This window comes from Anolis carolinensis, chromosome 5 (genome assembly GCF_035594765.1).
Source record: "Anolis carolinensis isolate JA03-04 chromosome 5, rAnoCar3.1.pri, whole genome shotgun sequence".
NCBI classification, from domain to species: Eukaryota; Metazoa; Chordata; class Lepidosauria; order Squamata; family Dactyloidae; genus Anolis; species Anolis carolinensis.
The window spans coordinates 153,501,971-153,514,108 of NC_085845.1; the positions used below are offsets into that span (position 1 = coordinate 153,501,971).

General features: G+C 38.5%; 1 protein-coding gene across 1 annotated transcript in view; it reads left to right on the plus strand.

Annotated features, from left to right (window-relative positions):
* The first annotated feature begins 2,163 nt into the window (after positions 1 to 2,163).
* tph2 (tryptophan hydroxylase 2) overlaps positions 2,164 to 12,138 on the plus strand; it is a 108,552-nt gene continuing 98,577 nt past the window's right edge. The window contains exon 1 of the mRNA XM_003221149.4: positions 2,164 to 2,417. Coding sequence (XP_003221197.1) covers positions 2,313 to 2,417 — 105 coding nt within the window. The 5' untranslated portion in view covers positions 2,164 to 2,312. The remainder of the gene's footprint in view (positions 2,418 to 12,138) is intronic.

Genomic DNA, 12,138 nt, shown 5'->3' on the forward strand with positions numbered 1-12,138 from the left:
TGTGCCAAATTTCATAAAGACGGGGTTGTTGTGTGTTTTCCGGGATGTATGGCCATGTTCCATAAGTATTCTCTCAAGCAGAGAATAATTCTGGAACATGGCCATACAGCCCAGAAAACACACAACAACCCTGTGATTTCGGCCATGAAAGCCTTCGACAACACATTTTCACAAAGACTTCACAAAACCTTTCTAGGTGTTGTATGGACTAAAAAACATGAAATAGAACCATTATACAATTCCTTATGCAATAATGTAGGGGTAGTCTTGCACATTTTGATTGCACTAGTATCATGAAGCATCTGTGTACAAAGGTATGTATTATAAAGGATATACCATTTACACTTCATTCTTCATAGAGATCAGTTTTGTACTGCAAGTGTTGGTCAACTGTTATTGAGGTGGCAGTAAGAATTCATAAATATCTGGATTATCAAACTTTAGTCTATTTTATACAATACATGCTTTATCAGATGATAGTGCTCTTAAATCTTTTGCAAGAAGCACAATAAAACATTTAAATCCTTTAATATTTCTCTTTGAATAATAATGATACTCAAGAAAAATGCAATGTGGTAACTTAAAGAGATACGATTAAATAGAGATATTATTCTTTAGCATAATGTGTGTGACATCTTTTTGAATCACATATAAGGTGTTCCTAAGTCTTCAGGTTTTGACTTCGTACTTCAGTGTGGGAAGCTTGGATACCTCCAGCAGGAAATATTGATAAAGGATTGGTATATTTTTGCATTTATTCATTCTCTCAAGATGAAGCAGTGTATCTTTGCCAGAAAGTCCTCCTTTCTTGCGTGAACTCTTGCAACAATCTCTCTTTTTAGTGCCTAGTAACACTTGGAATACCAAATCGTATACAGTGTAGAATTCTATCATGCTCTGTGAACTTTCGTCACATAATTAGTTTTAATTATTTAAGGGTGCATCTAACCTGTAGATTTAATGCAGTTTGATCCCATTTTAACTGTTGTGGCTGAATGCTATGGAATCATGGGAACTTTATTTTTAGAGGGTTGTTTGCCTTTTCTGCCAAAGAGTACTGGTGCCTCATCAGACTACAACTTCCAGGATTCCATAGGATTAAGCCATAGCAGTTAAAGCAGCATCACACTGCATTAATTCTACAGTGTAGATGCATCCTCAGTAAAGAGACTGCTTTTTATGGGAACCAAATGTATGAATGTTTAGACTTGAACCTTGCTCCGTGCCCCTAATCTCATTGCTTTATGAAACTGACATCTGGGTGTATCTGAAGAGGGCCTCCTGGATGGCAGATAACAAAATGAAAAAGGCAATCAGACTTCTTTTTAATGGGTTTCTCATTTTACATGAAATGTCATTTCTTGGAAAGCATTTATTCATCATAAAAACATGTATATGGACTTCATTACATCTTATACAAATAATGGAATAGCAGTTTTTGTACAAATCGTGATGCATGAGATGTCATATAGTAACTAGTATTTACTTTTGAAGTGGCCGATTCCATTAAGTAGTAAATGGCTTTCATTTGTCTATTAATGACAGGTGATTAACCTCAACATTTTCCCCTCCTTTTATAAAGAGTCAGCTTTCTGATTTAACTGTTCAAGGTATCATTCATAGCAAATACTTGGCACATCAGGCTTTTGGTAACAGTGTGGATACAGCTCCAGTAATACTTGAACGCTGGTTACTGCACCCAATTTATTTCTAAAAGCATATGGGGGAAAGATGAGGTGGGAAAAGTAATGTATAGCTATGGAGAAGTGGAGAATAAAATAACAAATACAATAGAAATTGATCTCTTTGTTCCTTTTATAAAACACTTTCTCCCTTGACTTCAGAACCAAATGTTCACAGCGGTGCGTTCATTGCTTGTTAACAAAAGGACCAGAGAAGGAATTCTGCCCAGTTTGCTCTACTTCATTTACCAGCAAAGATTCATTGTAAAAACCAGGCAACTTTATTTTTAAAGGCTGATCAACTTGTGATAAGTGTGCAATCAGTTAAAAAAAGAAAGCAAGTTGCTAGGAATTGACGCCAAGAGCTTCAAGGCATTTGGAAGACAGCAAGACCTCTGTGTGTGTGTGTGTGTCAGTGTGGCACTATAACAATGCCAGCTTCCCCAGGGTTGCTCTAATCAGGTTTTCATCAGTTCTCTCCTAGGCATATATAAAAACCTTCCCGGGGAGGAGGGGAAAAGGCATTTGGATTGCTCCTTATTCAGCACCAGCATAAGGGATAGCTCTCCACCAAACGGCCCTGCCGCCTGATTCCCCCTGCGGTGGAAAGACACAATTACACAGGGCACAATGCAACCCGCAATGATGATGTTCTCCAGCAAATACTGGGCAAGACGGGGCCTTTCTCTGGACTCCGCTGTGCCCCTGGAGCATCCACTACATGGCAACCTGACTGTAAGTATCTAGGGTTGGGTCAATTGAGAACAAAGACAACGTGTCTTAAGATTGCTTCCCACTTTTTGGAGTACATTTTTCAAAAAAGGAAGTCTTTATTGGGACAGGTTGGTGTAAGGGTGGAAAGAAAAAGTTGTGATGGATTAACTTTATTTGTGGGATTTTTCTTCTCAAAGTACATGTGGGATTTTATTTGTAAGATAAGCGTTTTTGGGGAGGAGGAAGCTGTCTCACGAGTACAGGGTTTTCCAAAAGTTGCCATGCTTAGGGAAAGTGGAAAATTGTAGCTAAATGTATCTTTATTTACAAAATATTCATTATAAAATATTCTCTACATGTTGACCAGCTCATTCTACACACACATGAAGTCTTCTCTCCTATATACAACAGATAATACAATTCAATATAATATAATATGGGTTTCTTATTTTTTACGATGTACAGAGACTTTTGGTACTCCCTATATTTTGACTTTTAGTTTTGTACTATGAATGTGACTCAGCATGGAATTCAACCCACATTTCTACTCATGAGCTCATACTTTTTGGGATTTACAGCATCTACTTCATCATTTATTTATTTATTGTATAATCTTTTTCAGCCTTTTTGGGTAGAGACAGTGATCTTCTAGACATCTTCTTAGAAATAATCTCAACAGCAAAGAGTCTTGTGGTACTTTGCCAAGTTTTATTTGGCCTACCTTTTTTCTGGACTATATACAGTTTGGCAAATGCAAGTAAGGTATAGTCTATACAAGTGTACAACAAATAAAACTGGCTATTCTTTAGTTCTTTAAAGTTTTTAGGGTGACACCAAACCTTTAATTGTATTTTTCTGCAATAGTTGAACCCTGGAAAGGATCGTGTGAGATTTTCTTTGATAAATATTCAGAGTAGTATTCTGTTTTAGGAAATAACAAATACAGAAACTTTAATTTGGGTGAAGGGGAATTAACTATCCTTATTGAGATGTACTGTGACAGTCAACATAAAAACTGGTGGATATCAAATGATATGATATCAAATCAAAGTCAATTTCTCTAGTAAATAGATCTATTTGGAGAAATTACTTTAATGAAAGTAATCTCTTTTTTGATTATATAGTTAACAGGTGCTCGCACTTTTCATGAAATTCCTCCCTTCATGCTTTTCAAATAATGATAATGATAATGATTAATATGTTTAGAATGCAAAACTGTCTAGTAAAAATAAATATATATGACTGTAAATGTGGTTGACATAATGAAGTACAACAAGTTAAAAACATCAGCTGGAATTCGATATATGACACAGTGTTTACTGGAAGGAGATAAAATAATGTGCAGCTTAAGAAAGCTGGTATTTGCTGCTATCTGATTAAGCTATTATATTGATATGTTTTGTTGGCATACTAGTCCTAGTAATATACACCCACACCCACACACAGAGACTGTGTCAATCATTTCTGAGTAGACATCCCCATCTGTATTGTCATGCTCACTAAAGGTTTTTTTAAAAATCATGTCAGAAGTGACTTGAGAACATACTGCAAGTCATTTCTGGTGTGAGAGAATTGACCGTCTATAGAGACGTTGCCCAGGGGATGCCTGGATGTGTTACTGGAAGGCTTATCTCATATCCCTGCAAGCTAGAGCTGACAGACGGAAGCTCAACCCGTCTTGTGGATTCGAACTAGCAACCTTCAGGTCAGCAATCCAACCTTCAGGTCAGCAGTTCACAAGGGTTCTTTAACCCATTGCACCACTGTGGCTCCTCACAGAGGGTGCATCTATATTGTACACAGTTTGATCCCAGTTTAACTGCTATGGGTCAATGCTATGGAATAAAGGGAGTTTTAGTTTTATAAGATCTTTACCATTTTCTTCCAAAGAGCATCGGTACCTTGCCAGACTACAGATCCTAGGATTCCATGGCATTGAGCCATTGCAGTTAAAGTGGTGTCAAACCGCATTGATTCTACAGTGTAGATGCACCCTAAGACCACTTCCATTTGGCTAGATATTTTTTATGTATAGATCATCATATTTAATGCTGAGGCTCCTAGTTATTTCATATGACTACAGATGCACCCATCAAAACCATTTTTAGTTTCTAACTTTTCTTCTTTTCTTCCTGTAGGAGAGATATTATTATATTCACAATAATTAGAAATGTCATTTCAGATTTTGATCAGGGAGCTTGAGGTCAGCAAGATTCTCAGTACTCTAATGCCTCAAATTAAACTTTTGACAAATGACGTGCATCTGCAGCATTTCTGGTAGTTATAGTATGCCTCCTAATAAGGATAGCAATATGTTCAACATAGCTCATTCGCTCACCCTTCTCTCTAACATTTTAAAGCATATTTTATTTTTATTCATCCCTTTGCCATGAATGACTACCATAAATCTCAGGCCAAATAGCTATTCAAAAAGGCATTCACTTTACATGAATCAGTGACAAAGCCACAAATATAGACACAGATTTCATGGGCTGAAATGGGTAGATCGTCCTTCATCTCTGAACCCCCTAGGTGTGTTGCTTTTACCCCCCAACAACTACAATTTACCAAAAAGTTTTAGGAATCTGAAACAAATGCACAGTTTTTTATACATTGAAATGTTTTACTCCCAGTTGCTCATTTTTTCCCTTTCCCTTTGGAATATCAAACTGGGATATGGATGAATTAAAATGTTTTAGATTTCGACAGACTCTACATGGCCCAGAGAGCTTTGATTAGTGAACGTTTGAAAAGTACGATAAATATATATATATATCGTATTTTCTGGCGTATAAGATGACCCCAACTTTTCCAGTTAAAATATAGAGTTTGGGATATACTCACCATATAAGACTACCCCTCTTCCAATGCACACCAAATAAAAAGACTATCAGAGCAGCAGTGCAAACACGCCTCTTTCACCCGTCTGGCCCATCCTTGTATCCTATTACCATACCTCCTTCTCTGCCTCTCAGATCTTGCACCTGCGCACCTGCGCCACTTCCCTAAAGTCTTCAGGAGTGAGCTCTGAGAGGCAAAGAAGGAAGTATGGTAATAGGATACAAGGGAAGGCCAGACGGGTGAAAGAGGTGTGTTTTTCTGGGCACAATGCTGCTCTATCTTGTTTTTCCATACCCCGGGCATCCCAGATGCCTGCAGCTTGCTCCGCCCTTCACTTACACTTTCCCAATGAGGCGTCCCCTCACCTCCTCATTGGGATTGCATTAAGTCATGTCTTTCCATGAATCCTGGTGAGTGGATTTTCTTCTAGCGTACTTGTACAGTGACACCCTTGCTGCTTTCATACAGTCACTGCATACGGCGGGGATGCGGCCACGGCCGTTTTTGAGTTCCCCCCACCATATGCGGTGACTGCAAATTCTCCAGTCCAGTTTGGAAGTTTCAGCACCCACCCTATAAGACAACACCCAGCGTATAAGACGACCCCCAACTTTTGAGAAGATTTTCCTGGGTTAAAAAGTAGTCTTATATGCCAGAAAATACAGTAATTCAGTTGCAGTCTTAAATGCTTGAAATGTGGCACAGAGGAGAAGGTTTAGACAATCTTACTCTTGCAATGAATACTCACACTTTAATTTCTACGAAGGAAAAAAGGAAGGGGGGGGGGGAGAAAGGGAGCAAGGAAGCTTCCAGTACTTGATCTTCCTGGACAGGCTGTACAGACTTATTGATGAAGGAAATATTCATGCTCTTCTACTTTCCCCTTAATTTAAATGAACAATACAATTAAAAACACACACAAACTAAACTCTGTATCCATTTTATATAAGGGAACCCATTTTACTACCCCATTGTATATAATGGGATGCGAGCATCCACAGATTTGGTATTTACAGGGGGATCCTGGAACCAAACTCCAGGGCATATAGAGGGCCCACTGTAAACAATGGCAGCATTAAAAGCATTCAGGTGTAGATTGCTTCATAAAAAGAGTTTTAGATCACAGCCTTGTTATATAGCACTGGAAAGTTCTGATATGTTTACATAGGACTGGATTGATAACACAAATAAGGAGAAGTTTTTAAGAAAAAAGAGGGGCGCTATCAGATTGTATTTCTACTGATGTTCCCCTCATGTAACTGTCAACAACGGTAGATTATATATGCAAGTGTATTCAGTGCTTCTGGTGCTTTTGAGGATGACTCACATGCTGAATCAGGTTGGTGTTCATTCATGAAACAGCTGACAGCAGTGCAAAGTTCTTGCTGATTACTTCTAGGACTCCAAACATATTTCTAGGACTCAGCAAGAGAGCAACAGCTTTTGTACAAAATCAGCAATGGTGCCTTCAGAGTTTTCCTTGTTTCTTAAGTACAGAGTTTGGAAAAGTTCCTTTTTTGGATGACAGCTGTCAGGATCGCCACATTCCTACTGTCCATGCTGGCTGCGGGACTGTGGGAGCAGCAGTTTTAGAAAAGCAACTTTTTAAGGTTTGTTCAGGAACAGGTACCCATGCATTTCTGGGAAATATTAGCTGCCTTGCTTCTGAAAGGGAGGGATAAAATTAGCAGATAAAGTGTTCTGCTAGCATGATCTATTTACTTATTTCATATTAAAAGCATTGCATAAATTAGTATAAAACTGATAAAAATAGAAAGAGCACAAGTGGTTAAATATCTTTTGTCCAAAAATGGGCAACAGTGTCCACATTGTCTGTAGCGTCAAACAATTCTTCCTCTGTACTTGAGGCAGGACATTGCGGACAAGCATACAGATGTGGAGTTGTCTGTTCTGCTCCACAGTCACACAAAGTGGAGGATTCTTCTAGGTAGTGCCATTTTGCCAGGTTGTCTTTTGATCTTCCCACTCCACTTCTGAGCCTGTTCAGAGACTTCCAAGTTGCCCGTTGCTTGCATGATAGCACTTGGTATCTTTCCTTCTGTTTCACAAAATAGCAACTCCAAGGTCCCAAAGCAGTATCAGGGTACTGGAGAAATGAACATGCTATTTCTACTTAGCTATTTCTATCCCATGTCAGTAGGCAATAAATTCACTCTGGGTTTTAGTTTGAACTCTTAACAAAAATGTGCAAAGTACTGAATCTATTTAGAAAATAGGATTCAGCACTTTGGACAGCAGCTTAAAAGTTCACACAGAGACTGTGTCTGTCCACACTCCAGAAATATAGCAGTTGGTACCACATTAACTGCCATGATTGAAATGCTATGACATTCTTGGATTTGCAGTTTATAGAGATATTTACCCTTCTATCTCAGAGAGCTCTAATGGCATCACAAATTACAAATCCAAGGATACCATAAGATGGAGCTGTGGCAATCAAAGTGGTATCAAACTCCTATAATTCTGCAGTGTGGATGGTTTCTAAAACCTGGTATGGGCATACTGCTCCTCTAACATGCTCCATTAACATGGAAGTCATCACTAGTGTTTCTAATTCTCCCCTGACTAAAATTGTCCTGCGAAACTGGTGCATGCACAAACAGACACCTGCCATTTGGCACAAGTAACAGCTGGAAGATGGAGGATTGCCATCAGGAAAATATCAGAGGAGAAAAGAGGTAAAGGGTTAATTCAAACTGGAGCCTCGTTTGGCTTCTTTAACAAAATTAAAGGCATAGGAAATATTAGCAAATGTGACAAATGGTTTTATTTTCTCCAAGCAGATGAAGATGTGGAAGCCTCAATGAATTCTAGATGGGTTTCCTGCTGAAATGGAATCATTTATTTTTTAGTCAAGTTTGAGGGGTGGGGCATTGGTGGTGATCAAAGTGGATAATTTAAATATATATTCTTAAAATAAATTGATGGAATTTGACCTATCACCTTAGAAGTTAGGAGAAGGAGTATAAACATAAAAACCACCTAATACTATAAAATTGAATGAGAGTTCAAGAGGAAAGCAGGACAACCAACCATCAGATCTGCTGAAAAGACATAGTTTCCCCTTTCTAGTACCCATTTCTTGAAAAGCAGAAAGAGGAAGCAGGACCAGTCCAGTAACAAGCCAAAACATCAGTAGTACTGGTCTCTTCCCATCTCTTTAGACCAGCGGTTCTCAACCTGTGGGCCCCCAGGTGTTTTGGCCTACAACTCCTAGAAATCCCAGCCAGTTTACGAGCTGTTAGGGTTTCTGGATGTTGAAGGCCAAAACATCTGGGGGCCCACAGGTTGAGAACCACTGATTTAGACTGTTTTTCATTCCAACTGTTTGTGATAGGATAGCCAACATCTGGTTGCATATCAATTAAAAAGCCATATAATATCAATAATCTCTGTTGACATTAAGTATCCATAAACTTACCTAGCTCTCATTTAAAAAAAAAAACAACCCACAAGATGCTCTGAAACCATAATTATCTTCAAACAGATTCCCAACTATTTTTATGTTGTTTCCAGAGGTTTTGTCTTTCACGATACAGTAACATTTATCTGATTTTACTTGGATCTCTACAGAACATTTGATGTTAGCCATTTGAGACAATATTAAAACACTGGGGAATGTGTTTCAAGAAGGTCTTGTTTCTAGGCAGCAGACAGTTCTTTTTATGAAATAATTGAAGGAAAAGGTATATGGAGGGAAAACATTGGTTGTTTAAATGGCGGCATGCAATGAAACAGAATATAATTCTGCTTTAGTCAGACCTTTTTTGGAATACTGTGTCCAATTCTGGGCACCACAAAAAGAATATTGAAAAGCTGGAACATGTCCAAAGGAAGCTGACCAAAATGGTAAAAGGTCTAGAAGCTCAGCCATATGAGAACTGGTTTAGGGAATGGGGTGTATTTATCTTGAAGAAGAGAAGGTTGAGGAGGGACATGATATTCGTATTTAAATATTTGAAAGGATGTCATATCGAGGAAGAGACAAACATGGTTTCTGCTCCTCCAGAGATTAAGACACAAGCCAAAGGATTCATACTACAGGAAAAGGGATTCCACCTAAATATTAGGAAAAATATCCTAATGGTGGAATATGCTGCCTCCTTCTCTGAAGGTTTTTATACAGAGAATGGCTGGCCATCTATCGGAAATTCTTCTGTGTTCCTTTGTGGCTGAAGGTTGGATTGGATGGCCCTGTGGTCTCTTCCTGTGGAACTCTATGATTCTGTTGAATGAGCATTTGGATCTTCCTTTTTCTAGCTGTAATCTGGTTTTGTAAAGAATTGTATGTAAGAACATAAAAAGAGCCCTGCTAGATCAAATCAAAATCTATTTATCCTACATTTCATTCACACGTTGTCTATGAGATGACTGTCAGCAAGACATGATTACAAAAGCATGTTCCACCTTGCTTTCCACTGTGATTGATTCACAGAGGCACCCAGCTTCTATTGCTGAAGATGATATATAGCTATCCTGGTTAGAAGCCCTTGGTAGCTCTAATCTCCATTACTGTAGCTAATCACCTTTTAAAGTCAACTGAATTGGCAGCAATCAAAGCATCTTGTAGTTGGGAAGTAAGATGAAGAAGTAGTTATTTTTATGTGACTTGACTCTCCTATCATTCAGCTTCAATCAATGGTCCCGGTTTGATTGCCTCACAGCCGTCAGACATTGTATATATGCAATCTTTTTAAAGATATGTGTATTTTGATTTTTTTTTACATAAAATATGTATAGTTGGCTCTTCGTATCTATGGAGTCAACCACCCATGGCTTGAAAATAATCCCATCCACCTCCATATCAAAAAGAAAATCTTTTTAACATACTATTATATATAATGGGATTTGAAGAACCATGGATTTTGATATCCATGGGGGGTCATAGAAACAAACCCCAGCAGATGTATACATTTTTTATACAGAATAGATTTTTGTTTGTTTAATTTTCTTGTGAGTTGTTTAATATTTGAGGGGGTGTTTTTATTTGAAAATGTTGCCCTCATTCTGTTCAGATTGTTTAGGAAATTTGTCAAGGTTGATGTGGCCCTAAGAACTCCTTGATTAAGTATTTTATCTTATTTGCGTTCATTCTTTGATTAGTCTTGTAATTCTCTAACAATTAGCAATTGTGAAGAGTAGCCTTCAGTATATTACGGGTTTTTAAAATCTACTTCATATATTAGTTGTCTCATACAATTATGGGAATTCATTGACTTTAATAGAAATAGCCTACTGAGTGCCATCAAGCTAAATGGTGTTGAGTACTCCTACCAACTTGCTCTGGAGAGTGCTAATTCAGGCATATTTTCTCTTCACAATGGAAGAGTAGCTACACTTTGAAATTTATATAGCCATGCAGCATGCCTCTTTCAGACAGAAGGAGCAATAAGAGCAGACGGAATAGCAATGGTAATGAATGAGGCTGTGAAGAATAAAGGTAAGTAAGGAAAAGAATAAAACATTATTGCACAACAACACACCCTTAAAATTGAGTGTACACAAGACAGTGAGCCTTGAGGGATGTCAAATCCTTAACAAAGCATCCAAGGATACCACTGAAGTGTATTTTAAAGGTATAATGTGTGTGTGTGTGTGGGGGGGGGATGCAATTGCCACACTGCTAGGTTTTGATGGCAAATAGGAAGGACTACAAAAAACGAGGAGGGAATTGCGGTCCATAAGTTGCATATTGCATAGCATGCAATATTGTTCTTGGAAATGACTTGGACGTATGAGTTGGTCTAGAGCAGTGCTACTCAAAGTGGTGATCCCTGGAGCCATTGGTTGTGGGTCTCTTGTGAGGTTTTTTTTTTTTTGGGAGGGGGGGGGAGAAATGTTGTAGCAAATGGGGACAAAAGTTAGTGGTAATGTGAAAAAGAGTAGAAGGGCAGAGTTAGATGGACTACACAAGAACCGGAAAGATATGTTATTGAATACTCAAGTTAGGATTGTCCATACTACCATATTTCCCATTTCTCTGTATGGTTATGAAAGCTGGACAGTGATAGAAACTGATTAGATATTAACTCATTTGAAATGTGGTGCTAGAGAAGAGTTTTACAGCTATCATGAACTCCTAAGAAGACAAACAAATGGGTTCTAAAGCAAATCAAGCCTGAACTCTCCCTAGAAGTCAAGATTAATAAACTGAGACTGTTGTATTTTTGGCTATATCTTTCTCCCCCATATCATGAGAACACATGACTTACTAGAAAATATGATGATGCTTGGTAAGGTGGAAAGAACAAGTAAAAGAGGAAGACTGCATTCCAGATGGTGAGACTCAATCAAGGAAGCCACAGTCCTAAGTGTGCAGGACCTGAGGTTAGTGTGACTGGGAGGCCTCTCATCATAACCCGAATGGCGGTTAACAACAAAACTCCTGGCTTTTTAAAAAAATTGCCAGTCCCCATGGCAAAAAATTGCCAGTCCCCATATTAGCTAGCTTGGGAAGTGTTGGTCTAGATTACCATATCCAGTACAGTGTTTCCTCACTACTTCGTGGTTCGCTTTTTGTGGATTCACTGTTTTGCAGTTTTTCAATAAACACTCAAAGAATATAACAAACCATAAAAATATTATTTTTCCTTCCTTTCTCTTTCTCCTTCCTTCCTAAGGAGAAGCCTAAGGAAGGAAGGAAGGAGAAGCCAAAGGGAGAGAAAAGGAGGCTGAAACAGCTTCGTTTTCGCCTCACAAGGAGGCATCAGTAGGAGTGCGCATGCGCGTGCTTGTAAACAACACAAATATAGCATCCCTACTTTGTGGATTTTCACTTTTCGCAGGTAGTCCTGGAACATAACCCCCGCGATAAGTGAGGGAACACTGTATATCAGGCTCCAAACTTCCATCACTTTTGCAAGGGCCATGCTGGTTATCA